The sequence below is a fragment of the Grammomys surdaster genome, unplaced genomic scaffold, assembly GCF_004785775.1.
Source record: "Grammomys surdaster isolate TR1022 unplaced genomic scaffold, NIH_TR_1.0 205, whole genome shotgun sequence".
Lineage (NCBI taxonomy): Eukaryota > Metazoa > Chordata > Mammalia > Rodentia > Muridae > Grammomys > Grammomys surdaster.
In genome coordinates, this window is record NW_021604650.1 from 5,899,533 (window position 1) to 5,926,170 (window position 26,638).

The following is a 26,638-nucleotide window of genomic DNA, read 5'->3' on the forward strand; positions in this document are numbered from 1 at the left end:
GCATACACATACATGTATTCCAGCCACCACACACACAAGCACACCATTCACACACACGTTCAAACATGCATACACATACATGTATTCCAGCCACTACACACACAAGCATATCAACTCACACACACATGCAAACCTGCATATACACACATGTATACCACACACACAAAAATGAGGAGAGAGAGAGAGAGAGGAAGGGAGACAGACAAAGAGAGAGAGACACACACATAGACACACAGAGAGAGACAGAGAGACAGAGAGACAGACAGAGACAGACAGACAGAGACAGAGAAAGAGAATAGGGTTTGGTCCTATTCTCCGAAACATCCATGACATGGGCACTCTATTCCAAACTGATTGACAGGCCACTGTTAAGGGCCCTGTAAACTCCTCCCCTCCACCCAGGACTCTCTGTAAGAGCCTGTGGCTCTGATCTTATCCTTCCTGTCCTTGGCCCTATCACCTGGAACCTCTTCAGTCCCTCCTCCCCCTGCCAGCCCTGTACCTGGCTCCCCTCCTGCCCTTTCTCCTTCTCTCCAGGAGTCTCCCATCCTCGTCTTCTTCCAGCCTTTCTCCCACCACAGCAGCCAAGGCCACAAGCACAAATTCAGTGAAATCACACACTCTGAACAGAACTCACTTGGCCACCCAAACCACCATGCCCTGGCCGTGTCTCAGTCCACCCCCATGACCGTCTCCCTCAGACTACATTTTGCACTGCGGTACATGGCCACCTCTGTGGCTTCAACACACAGACTTCATGGCTGGTTGTGCCTAGCAAGTTCTGGATACTCATCTTCCCAAGAAAATACACCACCCAGGGCTCAGCTCAAATGTCCCTCCTTGACTGACAGGGAAGGCTTAAGTGAGCCCCTGCCCTCCAGCCAGGCTGCATTAGCGAAGCACATAGGCAAAGAAGGGAGATAAACACTAAGCAAACAGCTCCTCAGATGCTGTGAGAGAAATCATAACTCCAAGGTGGTCAAAGGCCTGAGAAAGTCGGGCAGAGCCCCTGAGGATAGAGCAGTGTCTGAGCTCCCTTTGGGACAGTTAGAAGTCCTCTAACAGCTGAATAAAGGCAGTGACCATGATGCTGAGTGAGATGCCAGTCACCAAGGCCACTGACCTGCGGCCTGATCTACATGGAAATGTCCAGAACAAGAAAAATAAGACACAGAGGGTAGATACACATTTGTCAGGCTGGCAGTGGGCATGAGGGATCTTTCCGGGGTGCTGAAGTGTGCCAAACCTGGATGAAGCCAATGGGCACATAGCTTGCTAAAGTCACTAGAAACTGTTGGCCCAAATGCTTAAAACAAAGTGTCTGGGATCTATAAAAAACTATAAATCAATAAAGCTCTTTTGACTGTTGGGGTGGGTGCAATCCTTTTTAAAGGTAAACCTGGCTGAGGAAGATGCTCAGAGCTGGGACAGGTGTGGGGATACAAGGAGGCAGAAGGGAAGAGTTATGCCCCAGGCTGCACCGAGACTTAGCCACAAGCCTCTGGGCTTTCCACAAAGTGCCCAAGAGGAGTGAGCTCAAGAGGAGTGACTGGATAGAAGTCATTATGTTGGGGATGTGGTGATGGTAGGACTAGGGGCTTTGTCTAAGGAGCACTGTAGACCTAGCCCCTCTGCTGGAGTCTGTTAGTGACCTGGCTAAGAGAATGATTAGTCCAAAATGTAGTGACAAGTGCTTTGATGCTGTTGGGAACAAGATGGCAGGTGAATCATATGGCGCCAGCATCCTCTAGGCAGGGCATATTAAAGAATCCAGAACAACGCTTCCTGACATAGAATGAAAGTGCCTCCATGCCTAACACCCTTCACCAGCCATACCTGTTTTCCATAAACACAGACACCATGAGCCTTGGAAGAAGTATCACATGTTCTCCTCCCATGGGGCCAAGGACAATGTTCAAACAGCTGGTCAGGGCAATAAGTTGCATGCCAGCCTTCCTGCACTCTCTCACCATGGATGGTCACTATGGTCCTTCCTTCTCAGCTACTGGACAGGGACATGGGTTCAAGTGTTTTCATAGCAAGCTCAGTTCCTCTGCTCCTCAAAAGCACAGGAAATTTCATATATGTAAGGCCAGCTGTGACCAAAGGCACAAAAGGGAGATGACTGCACTGTGCCTGGAGCTGTACTCCAACCTCAATGACAAGTATAATGGTCAAGGATATTTCTGAGTCAGGCAAATTAGGCAGACCATTCAGAAGTGGATGATAGATGGTCAGTGATGGGGGTGGGGGAGGGGGAGGGGGAGGGGGAGGGAGAGGCAGGGATACTGAGATGAAGAGGAAAGGATGCTGTGCCAAATCTTCTAGGAGTGCCAAATCTGGAACAGTGGCTTCGGGAGGTACATAAGTGAGACAGGAGAGAAAGAGAAAGAGTCAAACACAGAGGAAGGATGAACTGCAATAAATTGTCTTTAAGGGGGTCAGGGTGGTAGATGAAAAGCTTTTTCCTAAATGAAATAACCCATAGGAAGATACATCTATGTCATAAATGGAAGTACTAATTAAGGAAAAAGGGACCAGCCTCGTTTTCCTGCAGCGGCTGCCAGGAGATGAGCCAAGGTGGTGGAGTGGAGGGGACGGGGGGGGGGGGAGCTTAGACTGATAGCTTTGGCTGAGCTCCTGGTGCCAAGCCTGACTGGAGGTTGAGGGGCTGCTGCTGGAAACCCTCAAGAGTCCCTCTCCACTCCACAGCGCTCTCCTGCCACCTCCCGGGGATAAATGTGGGTTCAATGATTGCTGCCATACACCTCGGCCACAACCAGCGCTGTACCCAGTCCCTCACTCACTGTTCTCCAAAATTATAACAGAAGAGCCCACTTCACTTGGTACTAATTTGGGCATATACCACTTTTTAAAAGGCCACGTTGAATGGCCAGTGCCAGTTGTATATCGCATTTGGAATGATGCAGAAATGTGCTTCAACGTGTTCCAGTCACCAGTTATCAACTCCTCCCTGTCCTCTAACCCCACCACCCATCCCCTGCTCAGCCAGGGCTCCAGGGGTGCCTTGTCAGTACCGCCCAAGGCTTTCCTGGCCCAGTCTCACTGGAGTTGTGAGCTCAGAAATAGCAGGCAGCAGAAGACAGCAGGGTTGCGCCTCATGGGGCAGTGAAGGACAGCCCCACAGCTTCTCCAGGCACCCAGTGTGTAGGCACTGCGGGCCCCTGGGGCAAGCTGGCTGGCAGCTCCACTCAGCTCCTCCGGGCAGGATTCCAGGAACTGTGTCATGTCCCCAGCTAGACAGAGGATTTAGCCCGCAAGGGACAGCATGCAGGAACAATGTCCGCTCTGTTGCTGACAACTCATACCCGTGGGATTGCCTGTCTCTGCCTCCAGAGGCTTTGTTTGTCTTGAACAGAATGAAGTGAAATGGTCTTTAGAAAGTTCCAGAACAGATTACGCTCCTGAGAGTGCCCTTCCAGTTACAAAGTGGTATTGCCCTTCTGGTCTTCAGTACTAGGTGACCACGGCAGCCTTTCCCAGCATTCCCAGTGACTCTAGTGCAAACAAGCAGATGCAAGGTCTGTGGGAAAAATGGGCCTGTACCACAGTGAAAGTGACCAGCCAGGAACTGGCTAAAGCAGGTAGGGAACAGGGAGCTTGGGCTTGCCAGATGTCTGTGCTGTGGCTGCTCAAGCTATACCACACTCAGAGACCTGTGAACCCTCCTTAGTCACCTAACCCATCCTAGCTGCTAAGGAACACGATGACAGCCGGGATAACTCAATAGACCTCCCAGGGTAGGGGCACACAGACATACAGCAAGACCAGACTGTGGTCCCTGGACTGTCTGCCACACAAGCTGCTCATCAACCACCTTCCCACACTGAATGCCAGTTATGAGTGTAAACCAGACCTGGGTACCTGGCAGTCAGTGGGCACATCATGGGCCTTTTGTTCAGCAGGTTTTCAGGCCTTAGACCTTCTGCTCTGTCTCTCACCAGCTCCCTTCTGATCCTCCACGTTCCTTCTACAAACTGGGATGTTTGCTGCTGCACTATTCACAGCAGCTCGCATAGATGTCAGACGCAGGAATACAGAAAATGCAGTGTATGCGTGCAATGGAATCTTAAACAGCCGTAAGGAATGAAGTCGTGACATTTGCAGGAAAATGAATGAAACTGGAAACTGTCTTATTAAGCAAAATGAGCCAGACTCAAAAAGACAAATATTGCATGTTTGCTCTCATATGAACAACCTGGATTGAAATGTGTGGTTAGCGGGGGGAGTAGGGAGGGTTCTGTGAGAGGGAAGAAGACCAACAAAGAGGTAGACAGACAGGGAAGGATAGTGGGGGGAAAGGTCGAGTAGGACAGGGAAGAACATGGAGTGGAGACAGGGATAGAGAGTGAGGGGAGGTAGAGGGAGAGGAGGGCAGGGAAGGACAGTGGGGAGAGGCAGAGGGGCCAGGGGGACCTAGAGGGGGAATTGAAGAACGAGTGGTAGGAGATAGAGGGGGCAGGGAAGGACAGTGGGAAAGAAGATGAACAAGAACAAAGTTTAATTGCTTGTATGTACGAAAATGTCACAAGCAAACCTACTTCATGTGTTATCAAAGAGCCTTATTAAAAACTTCAGCCCATCCCAAGCCTCCCTGGTGACCAGGCTGTATAGTTCTGTCTCCTCCCAGCTGTCTATCACCAAGGTTCTATTTGAACACCTAAGATTCTTGTCCTCTCCATAGGTGTGTTAACCCTCAACAAAGATGCTCAGACACACTACCAAACTCAAGGTTGTCACAAGGACTCCACAGAACACATTCAAGACCTTAATATGGTGTCTGTCATGAGGTCAACATTCAGGAAACCATTCAACACTGTTTGGTATAATTATGGCACACTAGGATTCCTCCTGCAAGGGACACACCCACAGGGATGTCATGTCAGGATCAGCTCAAGGCAAGGCTGCATCCTGCCTGGGTGCACTGGGCCCCACCCATCCTGGGGATAGACCCCAGCAGGGAAGAAACGTACTATACTCTGTACCTGCTCCCAGCAGCCTAACCCTCACCACCCCCTTCTGCCCTCCTGGCTTTGATGTTTAGGTTCTAGGTCTGCCAGCCTAGAACACTCTTACAGACCATAGCATGCATGCATATATCAATAGACAGTTCTAGGAAATAAAGATCAGCCAGCTAAAACACTGTAATGGAAGGATGGCTCAAATGGATGGCGGGTCAATGGCTCTCTACTTTGGAGGCCAATACTGAGGGAGACAGTCTCTGGGAATCAAGTAAGTCAGACTAAATGTTCTAAAATACAGAAGCCAGCCTAGAAGATGCAGAGGAGGACTCAGGCACTACACACAGTCGGAAGTGACCCAATCCAATGACCTGCAGAGATACAGAAGGCTGTGATAGGAGGAGTGCCTTTTCCCTCTCACTGCAGCTCTTTCCCACTCCTTGGGTAGGAGATAAAGTAATGAGGAGCCAGCTGTTGGGAGATCCTTTAGGCAGGGCTCTCCACTGAGTGATGGGGGCAGAGAGGGCCCATCGGTGATGAAGAAACTTAGTCTGTGTTCAGGGGACTTCCCAAGGAAAAGCATTTAAAATAATGTTTGGAAGGAAAAAGAAAAAGAGATACCCACCCAGCCCTCTAGAAAAATTCGCACACACACACACATACACACACACAGAGGGGGTGGGGGGGAAGAGAGAGAGAGAGAAAGAGAGAGAGAGAAACAGGTAGACAAGAGAGCTAACAGGGTTCACTCTTGTGCTCTAGGTCCACAGAAGGACAGAGCTGCTGTCACCCGGCTGCAGTGGGCTGGGCAGGGCTGGATGGCTTAGGCAACACTGAAGGCACAGAAGAGAATGGCGGGAAGAGAGCTACTCTGCTCTGTGTGGAAACTCATCCCACAGAGGAAGAACTGTCTTAAGAAACATTATACACAGGAGGGAAATAATCAGACATCAGAACATATCCCAAACAACAGCTCCAGAGAATACTTGTCAGAAGCAGAGCATGCAAAGCTATGAAAACAGACAGTGCTCTAGATCAGTGAATCCTGGGGACAGACGGCTCCAGCCAAATGCTTGATACAAAGACACTGAAAAACTCAATAGAGAGGGTCAGAGATACAGACACAGAGCAGAAAATCCCTGAGGGACACTAGCTGGTTCTCCTGACACAGACAGGAGCCAGGAGAGCAACATGGGAAATGCCACAGAACACCAGGAATGACAGGCAAACTCTCATGCCATGCTTCCCGGAAGGACCAACAATAAGGGCTAGAAAGATTGTAATGTTGTTGCAGAAAACCTGAATTCAGTTCCCAGCTTCCACGTCAGGCAGCTTACAACTGCAGGCAAGCCCAGCTCCAAGGATGCCCTCTCTGATCTCCACAGGCACCTGCCTGAGCATGCACTCGCTTGTTCTCTCTCTCTCTCTCTCTCTCTCTCTCTCTCTCTCTCTCACACACACACACACACACACACACGCACAAATTCAAAATAAAAATAAGTATAAAAAAACCCAATAAGCACGTTTTAGGAGCTAGGGACCAACACATCCATGGGTTCTGCTCACAGCACCACATAAAACACAAAGGGTTGTGGTGGTGCACATCTTTAATCCCAGCACTCAGGAGGCAGAAGCAGGTGGATCTGCATTCAAGGCCAGTCTGGTTTACAGAGCAAGTTCCAGGACAGCCAGGGTGACATAGAAAAATTTTGTCTCAAAAAACCAAATAAACAAACAAAAATCAAGTATGTTGGAAAAGTGGCTCAGTGGTTAAGAGCACTGACTGCTCTTCCAGAGGTCCTGAGTTCAATTCCCAGGAGCCACATGGTGGCTCACAACCATCTGTAATGAGATCTGATGTCTTCATCTGGTGTGTCTGAAGAGAGCAACAGTATACTCACATTAAATAAATAAATAAATAAATAAATAAATAAATAAATAAATAAATAAATAAAACAGGTATGGTGGTGCATGCCTATAATCCCAGCACTTAGGTTTTGGAGGCAGGAGGATCAGGAGTTCAAGGCCATCCTCATCAACTTAGTGAATTCACTAAAGCCAGCCTGGGCTATGTGAGACTGTAGAACCTATCCCCAAATATTTTTAACAATAACAACAACAACAAAAACAGTTATAGTCTAGTGGCTGAATCAGGAGGAATAATTTTGGCCCCAAACTGTGATAGAAAGGAATATGCACATCTGAGCCAAAGGTGATAAAGGAACATTTTAAAATGCAGCCACCTCTCTCAGTGTTTGTGGGACTCCTGCATAGGAACATGCCGACCTTATAATACCTAAATACTTTCATTTACAGATATGAACAAGGCAGGAGACAAATATGAGTTGTACAAATGTACATATACACACACACACAAACACACACACACACCCCATGATGCAAGCAAGTAGAATCAATTAATTAATTAAAAAATAGCTTTCTAGCAAGGTACTAAAATACACGATGCAGTTGACTGCAGGAAGGCTGAGCTGCTCCTTAGGAAGACACAACGGCTCATGGATGTGGCTTCCTGTGCCGTTGGCCCTGAGCTCAGCATCCATGACTCAACCCAACAGGAACTATGGTATCTTTACAGAGCAGATGGCCACACACGGTGAGGATCAGTGGCATGTTTACACTCATTAGGAGGCTCTGCCTTCAGTCATGAGCTCTGTCCAGTGCAGGGGCAAATAAAACAGGAACCCAGCAAAGAAAACGCTACTGCAAAGGTCCCTGCCCTTCATATAGTGTCCAGGTGAGAACAGAGACAGGGTAACTCTAGGGTCCTGGGTACAGACTGGGATGAGCATGAAGTAAGACAAACAAAGTAGGCAAACAGAGTCCTCAAAAAGGAAGATGGATATGGGCTGGAGGTGGAGGAAGGGAAGTACAAATAGCTAGTTGCTGCTGACCAAAACTTCCAAGGCCCAGTCTGCAATTAAGTGACCTCCTTAAGGAATCTGGGGAAAGCAGGGAAGCGAGATACTCCCCCAGTTCGCCCTTTCCATCTGTCACCATCAGGACAGATCCACAGGAGGATGTGGAGGACTCCAGACCCTGGGAAAGGCCTGCCTACTAAGTGAAGGAGCCTGAATCCCCAAGTGTCTGCGTGCATGAGACCCTGTTCCAAAGAGCCTGGCAGTTGGGAAGGCAGCTCACTTCAGCAATCTGATTCATTCATCCAGAAATGACCTGGGAAAAGCGCAGCTGGGGGAGGGAGGCTAACAGTACCAGAAAATCTAGCCCTCTTCGTAGAATTAATAACATTTCCCTCTAGATGTCCTTGGAAACCATCTTTCTTGGAGCAACAACAACAAAAAAAATGGATGTTCATCGTTTCCTCACTGCCTTTTCCTCCTTTTAAATTCAAATGAATAATGTCAGGGATGTTCATTAATGAATAGTGTGTGCGTGTGCGTGTGTGTGTATGCGTGTGATCTGCACCCACACAGCCCTCTCCAGAGCTTGCCTTCAAGAGCTAGGTAATGGGAGCTTAGAGAGATGCTACCCCGCCTCACCTGCCTCTTCCTGTCATCTCCCCCACCTCCCTATCCCTGCCACCTCCCTCACCCCATCACCCACTACTTCTATCCCTCACCTTATCACTCTAACACCCCTTTACCCCTCTATCCCATCCCCCCAACACCACTCTATTACCTCACCACCCAATCCCTCACCTCCCTCATCCCACCACTTGATTACTCACCTCCCACCCTGTCATCCCACTACCCTACTCCACCTCCTTCATCCTGTCTCAGGGCACATCCCTCACCACTTCTCCTGGCCTGTCATTAACTGGCATTGTCTCTTGTCACAGACATCAGAGGTGGAGCAGACTTTCAAAAGGCCCTGCCATGATCCTGTGCAATGTCTCAGAGAGCCAGAGCCTGATACCCCAGACCAGCAATGCACCAACAATTCACAACCTGCCCCTCATGGGGACTGAAGGGTCAGGCCTTATCTCTGCTTTGAGCTCCTAGTTTCATCAGAAAAGCTCCAAGGAGTTAAAGAATAAGGAAGGAGAAAAGCTGAGAGGAATGACAGAACACCAGCCAAGGAACCTCCTGGGAAGTGACACCTGAACACAGCAACCACGGCCATCTATCACATCCAGATTGCCTCTGCTCCCCAACCCCAACACCAGAAGCCAACATCCAGGGGGAGGAGCCCACAAGGACAGAGCAGGATGATCACCACGTGGTCTGAGGACTTTGGGGACATCACAGGAAATGATGCTGGGCCCAGGATTCAGGGACAACCAAGTAGTGACCAGAGTCACATGGGGGAACCAAGGTACATTCAAACCAGAATCCCTTCCTCCAGGAGTGGGGGGGGGGGGCAGGGAACAGGCTGTCTACTTGAGCTGTGAGCACATGAGAGGAGGCAGAGCAGTGGGCTGCCTTCCCTGCTAAGATACCATAGACACTGCTGGCTGATGTGCTCACCACTGAACTTTATCTGTAAGACCTGGAAAGGCTCCCGTGGCTCCTTTGCTCTGGGTCCCAAGGTTTGGAGGCCTGACCCAGCAGAAGGTGCTTACTATGGCCTGGACATGGGTTGGGTATCTCTCTAGGGTTCTAGGCTCCAAATCAAATTTCTTTCCTGGTGTATGAAATGGGTGGAAACTAAATTCGACAATGGTGTTTGGGGGTGGAACTTTGGGGAGCAGTTAGAATTAGGTGAAGTCAAGTGGGGGGGGATCCAACTCTCAAATCCTAGTAGCTACAGGAGAATAGGGAGAAATATCAGACAGAGGCATGCACCCAACCCCGGACTTTTTGCCTGTGACATCCTGGCTCACCTTGGAATTCTGCTAAGAAGAAGACCACCACCAAGGATAGATAGCCTTCGACCTTGGCCCTGTAGAACCAATGAGCCTGAACAAATCTCTTTTCGTTATATACTGCCTGGCCACAGGTTTCATTATAGCAATGCTGAATGAATGGAGAATGTTCAGTGAATATTGTAGACTGCAATAGGAAGGAAGGAGGGGATGCTAGGGGCAAGAAATGTCAGAGAGCTACACAGGAGCACTGAGTCTGGAGCACCAGCCTGTAAACTCAGGGTAGACCAGAACCATGCACAGCCACAGTCAGTGCTGCTAGACGCAGACACCCGAGCAGATGAGGAAGCACATGCTACCATACACGGGAGCTCGCTCACCGTCTGCTGCAGATCCTGGATGACCACTCGAATCACCAGGGTGTTGCTCTGGAGCTCCTCCATCTTTACCCCGCCTGGCTTCTCTGTGGTGGCCCGGATCGTGTCATAGATGGTCTCTTCTTTGGAGCTGTCTGACTCCGAGCCCACAGAATAGTCAGAGAAACTCTGGGCCATCTCGTCCTCACTGGATGTGGGGCTGCGTGGCATGGTGCCTGGATCTCTGGGAAGGAAAGAGAAAGGAGAATAAATAAATATGAATGTCAGCAAGAACCCAGGGGTGCATGGAGACTTGTTCCAGAGTCTGCCAATGTGACTGCCAGTCCACGGCATCCTATGCTTGCATGCCAGATCCCTAAAGGTGGAAGAACTGGGCACCCCCACCCCTGCTTCCTTGATCCTGGACAGAGGCAGCATGTAGGACCAGGAATGTCCCTCACACTGTGCCAAAGCGGCCCTGAAGGAGTCCCAGCTGACTGCAGCAATGGCCACGACTATGGGAATTTACCGGATGGCTGCACTGGCAGTTTGAAACTGCCCACAAAGGAGGAACAGCTACCTTTATTTTTTCTTTGAGGCCAGAGTGGCAGCAGGAGAGGAAAGAACGCAGGCACGGGGTCAGAAGGCGGCAAGCTATGCTGTAATAACCCCCTACTTCAAACACAGAGTGGCTTGCAGCATAGAGTAAAAATAGTACAGAAAGACGAGGAGAGCCTTAGAAAGATCATCTCCAGGTCTAAGAGCAGAACAGAGACCCGAGTCTTGATCAAGCTGAAGCCAGGAGAGGCAAGGGTCCTCAGAAGCAGAAGCTAGGGAAGCTCCTTTCTTATAGCCAATGTAGGGACAGCTCCAGTGCAAAAGCTCCGGCCAGGTTGCAGGTGGCTACCTCGGAGCAGGGCCTTCGGGGAGCACCCGAAAGAAAAACATGGCCAGTTGTGGCAACACACACCTGTGATGGTCGTGTTTAGGAGGTAGAGACAAGAGGGTTATAAGTTCAGGCAACTTCAAAACAATGACTTTGAGGCCAGCCTGGGCTACCAGAGGGAGCCATAAAAGCAAAATACCAACAGAACCCAGGAAAAGTCATCCAGTGTTTGGCACTGCAGAGGTGACTCCCCCACCCCTGCCCTGCTAGGAGTTCAAAAAGGACTGAATAAATGCTTAAAGTGGGGTTTCTGAGGACCCGGCAGGGAATGTGCCACACCATACCAGCAATTCCACCTGTATAGAAATTCTGTTAAGAAGGTGAAGGGCATGTGAGCTTGGGAGACCAAGACCTATGTCACTCAGGCTCTACCTGTCCAAGCTATGGTCGCCGCTATCCATGAACAAATATAAACCTGAACTTTGTATAAATGACCCCAAACAGAGGAATGACTTCCAAGCAGAGGAAAAAACTTGAGAAAGATTCTCATAGCTCTGTGGTTAGAAAGACATGGGACAGTCCTTCCGACAGGTGTACAGATTCGAGGGATATCACAGCAGGAAGGCATCAATTGGGGACCTCAGGAGCCACCTCTCAGGAGGGTAGAGTTAGGAATGCAGAGCCCCACAGAGCTATGTGCTTGCTGGAAAGGTCAGCCTAAGAGGACAAGTGTCAAGATCTAGTAAAGCATGGGGATCTGTGCTGAGAGTTGTTTACTCTCCCCAGGTGGGAAATATTTAATGGAAGAAGGAAGCAAGAAAGAGGGAAGGAGAGAGGGAGAGAGGGACAGAAGGAATGTCAGCCACCTACACACATGTGCACACACACACACACACCACACACACACACACCACACACACACATCACACACACACACACACCACATACACACACACCACACACACACCACACACACACACATCACACACACACACCACACACACACACACCACATACACACACCACACACACACACACCACACACACACCACACACACACACCCCACACACCACACACACCCCACACACACCACACACCACACACACACACACACATCACACACACACACACACCACACACACACACCACACACACACCACATGCGTGCACACACACCCCACACACCACACACACCCCACACACACACCACACACACACACACACACACACATACATTTCAAGTTACTTTGGCACAGAGAATATTTTATGCTGGGAGCAACTAAGCAGAAGCAGAGGCAAGGACACTCCCATCTCCCAGTTAGCCTAAGAGTAGAGCCTCATTTTTCAAAGTTGTTCCCCTTTGGCTGCCAGGGAGGACAAAGGTCTACTTCTAGAAACAACTTTGATACTCATCATCTAGAGGACAGACAGCCCAGGGAAACCCACATGACAAGCTTTACTGAGTGGCCTCTATCCAGCACTCCCCTCCTTGTGTTGCCCATCCCGCAGACTGTTACCAGAGATCAAGTCTTCTCTTCTCTTCATTGTTCTCCTGCAGAGATGCTACCCCAGGCCAGAGCTCTAAGCAAGCCTTTGAGTCACTCTTCCCAGAGGCTTAACCCAGGATGGGGAGGGAAGTGTGGGCTGCCTGTGTCAGCAACCTGCTTTTCTTTTGTGGATCTGTCTTTTGTCTCTGAATTTGCAGAGCCACAAAGCAGAGAATCTAGAATACCAATAAAGGGGTTTCCCTCCCTATGGAAGGAGAGGAGGAAGGAAGGAGGGTGATAGATGGATGACAGATGGAGGGATATGTGGGTTGGTAAGTGGATGGAGACATGGTTGGATGGAACATGAATAGCTGTCTGAATGGATGTGTGCATGAGTGACAGGTAAATATGGATGAGAAGATGATCGAGTTAATGAGTGGGTGAGTGGATGGACAGATAGATGGATGGACATGGATGGATGGATGGATGATGGATGGATGTGAGGATGGGTGGATGGACAGAGGAATGAATGCATAGATAGATGGATAGATGGACAGACAGTGGGTACAGTGAGAAGAGATGAATGGGAGGATGGATGGATAATGAATGGATAGATATGAGGATGGATGATAAAGGCTAGGTAGATAGGTGGGTGGATGAGTAGGAAGATTGTTGTGCACATGGATGAATATATGAATGGCTGGGGTAACTGAGTGTGTAGCTGTTTGAGTGACTTAAATGGAAAAAAAGTAGGGAAGTAAGAGGAGAAAGGGAAGAGAGATGACAACAGATACCTAACAAGGCTCTTCATAACACAAGGTAAGCTCACTGTCACTCACACTGTGGCTGTGGGGACACCAGTGCATGGGAATCTAAACCAATTAATTGTCCATAGCTAATTCACATTTGTCTATGAATGAAAACACATTTCCACACTCCAATGGTGCACTACTTGTTTGCACAGGTCTAGAAGGCAGCATCAGGCTTTAGCAGGTGCATCTTCTGCCTATCTTGTATGCTGGGCCACCATGTGCAAAGCTAGGTCTCCTTCTGGCCTTTCAACATATTGACACACAGTAGTCTTACTCATAGGGACATGACAGGCAGGCATCAGCACAATCACCCAGCCACTCCTAGGGAGCCCTCATATCTAACATGACCACTGCTCTGCATCCTCCACAAGGCTCAGGAGGACAAGCATTGTCTGATTCAAACACTACATATGTGCCAAGACTGTACCTGCAGAAATGAGGGTACCCAGGCTCCTTTCTCACTCCCCAGTTCCTCAGCTGGCCGGAAGTTTCAGAAAGATTCCAAACATGGTTGTCTCCATGTAGGCATACCTCAATCTCAACCTTTAGACATACTTCAATGTCAACCTTCTACAAGGCTTCAGGCTACAGCTACCCCAGGCCCAATCCTGGCCCATTTGGCCACTTCAAAACAGCACTAGGCTGCAGCTGCTCTATAGATGAGGCAGAATCAACAAAGTACACCCAGCTCCACCCTTTATCACCTCTGTACACACCAAGGCCACTAGCCCTCACCATCAGGTGTCCTGGGATACCTGCACCAGTTTGTTGGCCCCATAACCTTGGGCGTGGGCTGGAGTTAGAGACTCTCTCCTCAGGTGACTTTAGGTTGTATTAAGTTGACAATTTAAGTCAACTATCACTTCTGTCTTTGTTAGGGTTTTACTGCTGTGAACAGATACCATGACCAAGGCAACTCTTATAAGGACAACATTTAATTGAGATTTGCTTACAGGTTCAGAGGTTCAGTCCATTATCATCACGGTGGGAGCATGGCAACATTCAGATAGGCATGGTGCAGGAAGAGCTGAGAGTTCTACATCTTCATCTGAAGGCTGCTAGCAGAAAACTGGCTTCCAGGCAGCTAGGATGAGGGTCTTAAAGCCCACACCCACAGTGATACACCTACTCCAAGAGGGCCACACCTTCTAATACTGCTACTCCCTGGGCCAAGCATATACAAACCATCACAACATCTATACACACATATACCTGGAAAAACACACACACACATTTAATTAAAAAGGAAAAGAAATGCCTGCTGATCCAGAGATATCATAACAAAACCCCAGATATCTTGTTTTTTCCTGATTGTAAGGGATGCAACCCTGACCTAGGACACCAAAGGGTAGAAGCTAGTGGTTACTCTTCCTAGAGCCCAGTAGCCCAACAGGGTCCTCAGAGACCCTCAGAATTCCCAGGTCACCTGGCCACACCCCTCCCCATGAGGCTCTTCAGTAGGCTCTTCCCAATGGACTGTTTCTTCTGGGGCTTCACTTTTGCCCAGCCCACCCGCAGGCACAGCCCCAGCAATGAGGCCCCTCAACCAGCCAAGAAGGTTTGTTAAGTAAAAATTCCAGAGTTCACCATATGCAGTACTCAATTAAAATCTGAGAGCAGGCCAGCCGTGGCAGAGCACGCTTTTAATTCCAGCACTTGAGAAGTGGAGACAGATGGATTTCTGGAACTTCCACGTAGCCTGGGCTACATAGTGAGATTGAGTCTTAAAACTAAGTAATTAATTAATCTGCCTATCTCAGGGCAAATGAGCCTTCCTATATTCACTAGCTGAACACGTTCTATTTCTACCAGCATCTTCTCAGCCACACAAGGGTCCAGCAAGGCACCGAGGTCTGTGGTCGAAGGATCCAGCTCTCCCTGTCCATCTCAGTTAGGCACTGGCTTCAAAGTAACTTTTAACATTCACTGGTTTATGCATTCACTATCCTCTTTTTAGACTTACCTTTATCACTCATGCCTGTGTGAGTGCATGCTACAAGAGTGCAGGTGCCCATGGAGGCCAGAAGAGGGCACCTGAGCCCCTGGAGCTGTAGTTTTTCCAGCGTGAGCGGCAGGGACAAATCTGTTTTCTGGAAGAGCTTGCTCTTAACCACTGAGCCAGCTCACCAGTCCCCCATACAGTACCTGTGTGGGAGTTAACAAGGGTCTGTACTCAAACCTGATGTGACATTATCACAAGATAAGGATCCCTCATCCCCAGGGATGAATGTTTGCAGTTTGAGAATATACGCACATGTATAATGAAACATCTCACGGAAGGGACTCGGGTCTGAAGATGAATTCATTTGTGGGTCATACATATGTAGCCTGCTAGTGGTTTGAGACACCACTGTCTCTGCACCCAGGTTTCAGCTACAACCCAGGCCTTGAGGTCAGGAGTGGAATTTTCCACCCATCTTTATGTTTCTGTTCTGGAAGTTTTGGATATCAAAGTGCTTTGGATTTGATGGGTTGGGGGGGGGGGCGCAGGACTTGACTCATGAGAAAATTATGCACTGTGTCATGATTTCCATCCAGGCCTCTGGTTCTCAGGAAGCTATTGATGCTCTCCTCCTGGCTGTGCAGCTCTTTCAAACACACCAGCTCCAGGCCAGAAACTGATCTTTAACTGCCTCACCATGGCTATTGCATTTTAAATGTTCTCAGGTGACTTAACAAGCAGGCAGGTTGACAGCCACGGGCTGGAGCCATGGGTCCTCATTAACCTTGAGCCAACCTTGTACTCTTTAGCTTCAAAATGGTTGTAGCTTCACAAACTAGATGAACACAGACCAGCTTCTCATTTGAGTGAGAGAGACATGTCCACAAAGTTTGGGACAATGGAGGGCAGACAGAGTCTTCCACCTCATATAGACCTGGAGATCATGGGGCAGCCCCTTGGCATGGGGTTTGCTGCCTGGGGGCCGTTGTCATCAGTAAGTGGAAGGATCCATAGGTCTTGGAGAGATGTCTCAGTAGTGAAGAGCCCTGGCCCATGTCCAGTTTCCAGAATCCAAATAGCAGCTTGTAATTATCGAACTTCAGCTCCAGGGGATCCAGTGTCCTCTTCTTGCCTCTATGGACACCAGGCACACTCATGGTGCACATACATACATGCAAGCAAGCTCCCTTAATTAATTAATTTCCTTTATTAAATCAAATAAATTGAGAAATCATTTTGCTAACTTTGGGAAGTAAACATAAAAGGCCAAGCATGGGCCACCTGGTGCCTCCAGCTTCTACTCTTAGTGTCTCTGGTTCAGCTTTAGACTCTGCTGCTGTATTTGAGAGCAGGAAAAGGGCAAACACTCACCCTAGCCAGACCTTACAGAAGCTTGTGCTGGAGCCCAGGGGAGCAGTGGTCAGCACAGGGCCCCCAGCCTGGCTCACTGATGATCCACGGGGCAATGCTTGGATACAGAGAGGTGGGATAGTGCAGGCACACGCCCAGTGGTTGTGTAATGGCTGGACTTGTGCACATAACCTTTTGGCAGATATGCAATCCATTCTCACTCTTGTATTCCACACCAGAAAGGTTTGTGCTCATTGGGTTTCCTTGTGTGGGGCTGTCAGGAGATGGTAGAGGGGGCTGCAAAGAGGGAGCATGATCTGCTGTTTGCTGGATCTTGGCAGTGGTGCTGACAGCAGTAACAGAAGCCTCAGTTGTGACAACAGCAGCAGAGGCGACAGTGACCACAGCAGCAGAAGTAGCAACAGCTTAGCTGGGACCAGGAGCTGTGGGGGCTTCCCAATACTGCAGGCTTGACACCAAAGCATACAGAGTACATATGTCCCAGCTGCTGGTGGCCAATAGGACATGGGATTGTTGACCCCGTTTCACTGCCAATGAGGTAGCATTAAGGGTGGTCAAGACCCTGCTGGCAGCCTGCAGGAAAGGGATGAGGATGCTTGCACACTGGTGCCATAGCACCACAGTAGGCTGAGGGCAGAATGGCCCTGCCGCAGCTCTGCCACCCTGCTCGGGCTGCAGCTGAGTAGTTCACTATGCAGCTATGCAGCCAGTATGCTCAGTTGCTACTACCATGGGTCCTGCATCACAGCCATCCTGTGATCACATCACATCTCACATCCTGCTGAGATGGACACCCAGGACCTCTCTGAGGATGAGCAAGTAGGCAAGCTATCTCTAAAACAACTTGTATTGGACTGAAAGAAGAAATCTATCATGTCTTGGGGAGGTCTGGCCTTTCATGTTCCATCTCATGGATTCCTTTATACTGATAGGTGTTAGTTTAGCCCCAGTGGTTCCAGCTCCTGAGGCTGCCCCACTTTCAATCCCAGCAGGGACAGAGAAAGAAGACAGGCCTGGCATAGATAGATGTGGTGGATGAGTAATGACTGCGGCTGGGTTCCTGGGAGTCCAGGAACAGGTCAAAGGCAGAAGCGTACGCTGAGGAGTGAGAAGGGGCGATGTTCCATTGGCTCCCCATGAAGGGATCACTCGTCCTTGGCCCCAGCACACAGCATACAGCACCGCTCCCTGTCGGCCTTGGGAAACAGCTCCCATTGAAGCCTACATAGCCCAGACCAGCTTTGTCCAATTCTGGAGCAAATGAGATCTTCCAGTCCTTAGAACTCCTGCCCTGGAGGGTGGAGAGGCAGGCAGCGCACAGGAAGCCCCTCTTATGTGCATTTCACCCCCAGCTGCCTGACATTGCATCCAACAGCTTGAAGCAAATACCCATGTCTACCTCAATCCCTCCCCACAACCCTGATTACCTCCCCCGTCAGACCCAACCTGGCCTCTGACCAGCTCTCTCAAAACTTTTCTTAGTGACTGCACCATTACAGCTCCCTGATGAACCACATGCCTGTGACTACTGGTCCTTTAGTGTGTCTCATTTGCTGCTGTTCGTCCATCATCTGAGATACAGAAGGCACTCAACAGACATAGTCAGACAGGAGCAAGGCTGTGGAGCTGGTGGGATGCAGTGAGGGAGAGATGGGCAGAGCATGGGCCCTGAGTCTGCCCGCAGTGGAGTGTCAACTCCAGCTACCTCCAGCAAGTGGGAACAGAGCCCAGAGGCCCAGGTCAGTGGGGATAGTTTAGGTCAAATTTGGGAAGACATGTGACAAGTAGCAATACTGGAAATGTACCATTTTAAAAGCTTGATTTTCAGGTCACATGAAGATGTGCCCATGGGCTGCAGGGCTGGACATAAACCAGAACTCTGAGGTGAGTTTAACCTCCCAGTCCTCTTTCTATAATAAAGGAGGGTGATGGGGGCATTCATGACAAGCTAAAGCCATAGCCTGACTCCAAGAACAGAGCTGACAGACCAAAGCAGGGAGAATAATGAGGTGAGGCTCCCCACTCCAAGTCACTACCAGCAACCTCTTCATCCACAAGGACACCCTATAATGTACCCTCATGCTGACTTTGAAGAGATATGCCTAAATAGGTAGGTACCTAAGAAGGGCTCCACCAGACAGATCCAAAGAGGCCTGAGGCTGGGTCTGGAAATAGGATGATTGAAGGAAGAATCAGCCCCAAGGTTCTCTGCAGGACGGTTCTGAGATCCCAAGGGCAGAGACCTGACCTGGAGGGTCATGATCCTAATAAGGAATGTGGTCCAGCTCCATGGAGCTAGCCACCTGACAGGGGCCTAGGCAAACATTAATGATTAACTTCTGGGGAGGGCAGAGGGCAGCTGGGCACATTCACTTTCAGGTAAGCAGGAAATAGTAGTTGTTCTGTGAACATCCTGCTGGCTACCTAGGGCACACTTAAACTAAACACCCACTGGTCATTTATCCCATGCTCAAACAGAATAGGAGGCCTGGTATTTTGTCTGGCTACATTCTGGGGAGCAGGAACTGTCTTTGGTCCCTGGATCCCCTCAGGACCAGACTGCAAAAGAGGTTGCCCAGAAACAGAAAGCAGGCAGGGTGAGGCAGAGAGGAATGGTGGCTTTGTGCTACCCTGGGTAGTTGCTTTCAGTACAGCTATTCACAGGGGTGCATGCAGAGCTGTAGGCTCCCAAGCCAAGAAGGTCAACCCTTGGTGCGGGCCTCTTGCATCAGCCCTGCTGGACAGCTACTAATAAGGAAAAAAGAAAAATCACTACTGAGAAGCAAATTTCCACAAAGAAGAGACATTTTGCTACTAGAGAATTCTGGGAACATCTAAAACTTAGAATTGGCTTGTCACCTAACAACACTTACGGTAGGTGTATAGTTTCATACTCATTCATATACCAGAGTAGAAAGGCTGACCTTTGATGGAAGATACAGATAAAACAGTCCAGACAATGGCTGCAATGCCTTTGGGGATCAATTCAAAAATCTCAGGGGCTCACAAACCAATTTCTAGTTTAAAATGCACAGAAATCTTCTTCCTGAGGGAATCTCAAACCAAAATGGTGAGAGCTTTTATTTTGTAGTTTATTCTGTGCATTAAATGTATGAAATTTGTTGGTCCTCAAAACAGGGAGGCCTTCCCTTCCCAAGCTGCCCTCAGAGCATTGTTTAGATATTTAAAGCCAGGTCAAGGTCCTAGTATAGAATAGAGGGCCACCTCCTGAGAAAACTGGAGAACAGAAGTCAAATTTGCCAAGAAGAGCACTAGTGCCCTGGGAACTGAACTGAGTAGAGGAGGCAAGGGTCAGTGACACAGGGGCCAGATAGCATCAGGTACCTGCTACTCAGGGTAGCCTTGTTGAAAAGCTCCACCCCTCCACCACACTGCCCCTCAAATTCTCCAGAGAAACAGCCTGCTCTCCCTGCCAACCAGAGTACCATGGGTGCAGATGAATGAAACCCCATATGCCATGGTCCATCTTGAGGGACAACTTGATGGGACTTAGAATCACCATGGAGACAAACTTCTGGGCAAGTGTAAGAGGGACTTCTTAGATTAAGTTTGATGATATGGAAAAACACACCCTTACTGTGGGCAGAACCATCCAGTGGGCTTAGCTTCTAGACTGCAGAAGCCATGTGGTCAGCTGCCTCCCACTGCTAACATGCATGCCCTGCTATGATAGACAGTGTCCTTACAAATGTAAACAAACCTTTCCTTCATTGAAATGCTTCTTGTCAGTCACTTGGTCACAGCAAAGGTAAAAATAACCAACACAGGATGTGTCACGCCACTGTGCAAGTTTCTAGTGAGATATTTGCCCTGCTGCCTAAGCGGCCCTTACCCCCCAACCCCCACTCCATGCTGCTCAGGTGAGTACACTCTCCTACCTGCTCATTCATTGAGGACATCATGCAAGACACAGACATAAAGCTCCAGGCAACAGTTAAATGTTTTAAAAATCAAAACTTAGGAGGTCCACAAGCTGACAATCAGTTGTCTGTGGAGTGAGCAGGCTGAACTGTGTGCCTCTCAGATTCATTTATGGGCATCCTACTACCTGGGCCTGGTCACATGACTTGGATAAAACTTTTTCAATGGGTGGTTAAAGGACTTTGTACAGGCAAAGGGGCTCAGTGGCAGAGTGCCTGTCTGGGTTCTAGCCCCAGCACAACAAAACCTAAGTAAATCAAATACAGTACAGCCAGTCCTGATTCAGTAATGGTGAATTCTTTTTCTCCTTGCCAAAAGCAACTCAAAGAAGGAAGGGTTTATTTTGGCTCAGGGTTAAAGGCATGGCAGCAGGAGCGTGAGGCAGCTGGTCACGTTGTATCTATACTCCCAAAGCTGAGAGATGGATGCTCTGATCTCTTTCCTCCTTTTAAACATTGTAAAATCCCAGATCAGGACATGGCGCCACCCACACTCAGGATCTTTCCACCTCAATGAACCTAATCTAGAAGCTCCCTCACAGACATGCCCAGAAGTGTGTTTCTAAGGTGATTCTAAATCCCATCAAGTTGACAGTCAAGAATAACTGTCACAGGGTCTCTAACAAGTGCTGGAGTTTGGACATAGTCACAGACCAGGCACAGGGATGATCGTGCAAGGAGCAGCTAGAAAACTCCATTGAAAGAAAGGAGAGAGGCTCTGGAGGAGCCTGCCCTGTCCCACCTGTATCTCCCACCTCCACCCTCCAGGATGTGAGACAATTGATTCTTATTGTTTATACAACCTGTCTAAGGTGCTCTGGAGTAGCACCCACGCTGTCACAGCTGAAACACTGGTGAAGCATCCCGTGAATGGGTGCTTTCCACACTCAGGGTCAGATTCTCTGTCTGTCTTGGTTCACTGGAAATTTCTCTACACACTTTCTAAGAAGCCCTATATGTGGCCAAGTCTGGACCTATGTGTATCTTTGCATGAACCAAAGGAAAAGGTCCCATGAGCACCCCCTTCTCTGATGCCCTTCCCTTCAGCCTGCCCTTCTCCCCTGACTGAGCTGCTGATTTCAGCACCTTCTCAAGCTGCCATGACCTCCCGGTGCTAGAAGACTGCCTGCTGCTCATACACGCATGCTCTCTAGGCCTCCTCGGGTCAAGTGGGTATAGGAAACACACCTGGATTGAGTAAGAATGCCTGGGTCCCACTAGAGCCAAACCCACCTTAGTGCTTGGCAAGGAAGCTTCTCAGAGAACAGCTAAGACAGACTCTACTAAGGTTTCTTGGACTCAGCTGGCTTCTCCCTGGAGGCCACAGACAACCTGCCCAACAGGAATGGAAGCTTCCTGGATGCAGTCTGCATCTTTGAAGGCAGGAGCTGTGTTCCCATGACAGTGGTGGCCAGAAACCTGAAATGGCTCTTTATCCAGGAGAAAAGGATGATAGGGACATGATAGCCACTCAATAACTCTGTATGTGTGTGTGTGTACATGTTGGTGCATGTGTCTCTGTGTATAGATGAGTGTGCATGTGTATGGGATGGAGATATATGTATATGTATATGTATATGTATATGTATATGTATATGTATACATCCCATATTATAGCTCTCCATCTTATTCTTTCACTGACCCTGAAGTTCACTGATAGCTAGACTGAATGACCAGCAAGCTCCAGGGATTCTGCTGTCTCTTTCTCTTTAGCACTGGGACTACAGATGTGTGCCACCATGCCTAGCTTTTTAAATGAGTCCTGGGATGCAAACTCAAGTCCTCAGCTTGCATAGCAGACACTTTATCCAGTGATCCATGTCTCCATCCCTAAAATATGTCATGTCAGACTCGACTTCATCATGTCAGACTCGAGGGTCTAAGTCAGAAAACAGATGCTACCAGGTTAAACGATTTCCCCTAACCAGCACCACCTAAGGGTTCTTGCCATGCTGGGCTGATTCATTCTACCAAAGGTCTGGAGAGTTGCCTTCTGAGGAAGATTCTAGGCCAGTTGAAAAGAAGGTTGCTGGGAAGGTGCTGATATTGTCCTGGAAGCAAGTGGCATTTCTAGTTGATACTAGTAATGGGACAATCCCTGTGGTAGCTCCCATCCTTCCTTGGCCAGGATCAGGCAATTTCAGACAACTGCTTCACTCAGCTCTCCCCCCAGATAGTGGAGAGCACCAACTGTGTATCTCCTCGGCCCCCAGCCAGCTTTTGCCCTGGCTCCTACTTCAAGCAGACCCTGTGCCACCTGGTTTTAGTTCAGGTTTGCATGGTAGCTTCTTTACAGCAGAATCCAAGAGCTCCAGAGCCACAATGCACTCTGCTCTTTGCTTCCTTGACACATACCTGGACCATCACATAACGCATCACATTTCTGCAGAGCTGCCCACCATAGCTAGGAAGGACATGCAAGGTAAAGGCTTCATGGAAGAAATGAATGACATAAAGGCCCACAGGCTGTGAGTTCTTGTGCTGTGCTGCCCGGTCTAAAGCTCTCGTGTCCAGCAAATCCCTGTGTGCAGCAGACATAAGAAATCCAGGTCATGGACAGTCTTCCATAGACACCAAGGAACAAGGGACACCTCCATCATGACGAATCCCTTGTAAGGCTGGGGAGTAATAAGCTCCCTAATTTGAAGAGAACCATTGAGATACAGCAACGCTAACTAATGCAAACAGGTAGAAAAGTGAACCTCTGCCCAAGGATTGGAAAGAATGGAGGTAATCAGTATTTCCAGATAATTACCTACGCTGCACTGAAAGCCCAAGAGAAGCTAAAGATAAACTAAACTTGGAAAGAAAGTCACCATGTCAGATAGGTAAGAGATTAACGTACAAAGGGTAACGGAATCCCTCACATTGCCTATGAATGATGGGGAAACATCCAGCCAGCCCTACAACCCAGGAGTCACTAAAGGTGCCATTAATGTCTGGGGTATAAAGTGTCCACACAGATGCGTGTTTGAACACTTGGACCAACTGTCATTGGAACAGTCACATCCTAGCTGCATTTCTGCAGCATCTGGCCTGGTTAAAGTACACTGACATTATTAACCAGGGGCCTTGTCTACAACAGAGAAAAAGGCAGCCATGCTGGGCTCTATTCTAGGCTCAGGTGCTAGACCAGTACAGCAAGAGTCATCACCCAAGACCCCAAGCAGAAGAATCTTCCATTAAGACCTCTACTACAGTCATCTCCAGTGTTATAGTTAGTGCTGGGGCCTGAGGCTGATGCATAGTCTAAACCACAGTGCCCTGAGTTCTGAGGAGAGTCCCTGAGATCTGGTCCTAGGTGCACCATACAGCCGAGTTATAGAGCTATGAGGCAGGGAGGCGGCTCCGTCAGTAAAGTGCTTGGCATGTAAGCATAAGGCTCTGCGTTCAGATCCCCAGCACCCACATAAAAAACTGGGCATGATGCTATGTACCTGTGATCTTATCACCGGGATGCAGAGACGAGAGGATCCCTGGGGCTGGCCGGTCAGTTGATCTAGACTAGTGGTTCTCAACCCTCCTAATGCTGTGACCCTTTAAGACAGTTCTTCATGTTGTGGTGACGCCTGACCAGAAAATTATTTTCATTGCTACTTCATAAATGTAATTTTGCTGCAGTTATGACTCATAATGTAAATATCTGTGTTTTCTGATGGTTTCATATGACCCCTGGGAAAAGGTCACACAAGCACCCAAGGGGGTCGAGGCTCACAGGTTGAGAATCACTGATCTACACAAAGTGATTCCGTGTGAGACCAAGTCTGAAAAACTAACGTTGAAAGAGATAGAACACCCAACAAAGACCTCTGGGTGCCACACACACACACACATACACACACACACACACACACACACACACACACACACACACACACTCACCAGTCTTAAAGCACAGAGAAAAGAAATGCTTCTGGCATTTTAAGGCTGAAATATGTGTGTTACCAAAACACTTAAAATAGTGAAGCAAGTGTTTGGACTCACACCGCTCTGTACAGATCTTAATGCCCTCAAAAGCCAGCGCCAGTCCTGGTATGGAGTGGGATGACCCTTGAAGAAACACCAACTCCAGCCAAGACTGAGAAAAGCCTGTAGTCCCAAGAGCCCTGACTGCCAAGCACGGGCCTACCCAACCTGCCATCATCGGTGCTTGATGACAGTATTTAGGACAGATTGGGTTTGGTTGATTAGTGTCATTCAGACAGCTGTGGGAGCCAGGATCCTCTGCAATCTGAATGTCAATGTTTTGGTATTCTTCAGAGAATATGTCTGGAAAGTTTAAAACCTTTGAGCCTTACCAGCCATGTGTTGGGTCCTCGGGATCAGGTCCTAGGATGTGATACTTCCCAGTGGCCTCCACACTCAGCCTTCAAGTCCAGTTCCCAAGGCCTAAAGAGGAGTCAAAACCCCGCCTGAGACTGCTCTCACTTCTCCCTCCAAAGCCTGATCAGCCCACAGTCAGATGCCTGCCCAGAGACCTGTCTTCTGAGATGCCTCTGCACTTTGTCTACTCCAGGAGAGAGACAAGCTTGGATAAACAAGACCTAGGGATATCTTGTCCATTGTCATCATTGTCTCACTAGTAGAGCCATGACATATCCTTCATAAGCCAATCCAACCACTGGTCAGGAACAGCCATGTTCTGGGAGCATCTGTAAGCCCATGGCCTGGAGCTGTGCATGCTACTTTCTCATTGCTCTGGTGGAACACCCTGACAAAAGCAACTTAAGAGAGAAAGAGCTTTTTCTGGCTTGTAATTCAAGGGGATATACAGCCCATCCTGGTGGGGAAGGGATGGAGAACTGGGGTCTCACTGGCCCTTTGCAGGCAGCTCTATCCTTTTTTTTCTCTCTCTCATCTAGTGTTAGGAGGTTGAAAGGGTGGAAGAAAGTGGGTACAGAAGGGTAGAAGAAAGAAGAAGAACCCACAGAGTAGCAAAGACAAGCTACAGGGTCACCTCAATGACAGTCCATGTTCACACAGAGGGGTCACCTCAATGCCTACCCACATTCAGAGGGGTCACCTTGGTAACAGCCCATGTTCACACAGAGGGTTCAATTGATAACAGCCCATGTCCACACAAACTCTAGCTGGGTCCACCAGACCCAGAATGTCCCCCAGAGCTGACAATCAGAGTCCATTGTGGCTTGACTGCATCATGGGGATAACAGAGTAACTCCTGACTGTCCTGGGGACAGATGTCATCTCTAGTTGCACATGTAGACCACAGTGGCTGGTGGATTTGGCTTGTCTTATTCCAGGTGTGCAGCATCTGTGCTGCTCAGCTTCTCAACACTGTGGTATTTATACGAACAAGCCATAGGCACACAGCCTGTGCCTTGCTTTATTTCAGAGATGCTACCTGCTGGCATTCTGCACCATTCTGCACCAATAGGGTAGGGGCGATGAGAATGCAGGACGTGGTTCTCAGAGAAAGCTGTGGAGGAGGTGGTGTGCTCTGGACAATTAAAATAGATTTTCTTTTCATGAGGGTGATAACACGGAAACCAACAAAACAGAAAAAAACAGAAAGTTTCCCCACTAACAATGCTGTGGACAAGAGGTCCATAGTTGAAGTCCAGGTCACCCATACACACACACACACACACACACACACACACACAAACCATACAAAAAACCAGTTCAGTTGCTAATTAAAATAGACACAAACTTCTATAAAACACCTACAGATGGTATGTTTGAAAAAAACCTGTCAATCCACAATAAATAAACTACACTTGCCCACACGCCAACGCAGATTGAATTAATTCCAGCCTAGGAACATAAACTTTTAGAAAGTGCTAGAACAACCCAGTGGGGTTGATATGTCTCGGTTACTACCTTTAACTCATTTATTTATTTATTTATTTATTTATTTATTTATTTATTTTTAAATTTTTATTTATTTATTTATTATATGTAAGTACACTGTAGCTGTCTTCAGACACCCCACAAGAGGGCATCAGATATCATTACTGATGGTTGTGAGCCACCATGTGGTTGCTGGGATTTGAACTCATGACCTCTGGAAGAGCAGTCAGTGCTCTTAACCACTGAGCCATCTCACCAGCCCTATA

At 48.6% G+C, this 26,638-nt stretch overlaps 1 protein-coding gene across 1 annotated transcript in view; it reads right to left on the reverse strand.

The window, feature by feature from the left end:
• The window catches only part of Shank2 (SH3 and multiple ankyrin repeat domains 2), a 432,981-nt gene that overhangs the window by 373,927 nt on the left and 32,416 nt on the right, over nt 1-26,638 (reverse strand). The window contains exon 3 of the mRNA XM_028771108.1: nt 10,146-10,365. Coding sequence (XP_028626941.1) covers nt 10,146-10,352 — 207 coding nt within the window. The 5' untranslated portion in view covers nt 10,353-10,365. The remainder of the gene's footprint in view (nt 1-10,145; nt 10,366-26,638) is intronic.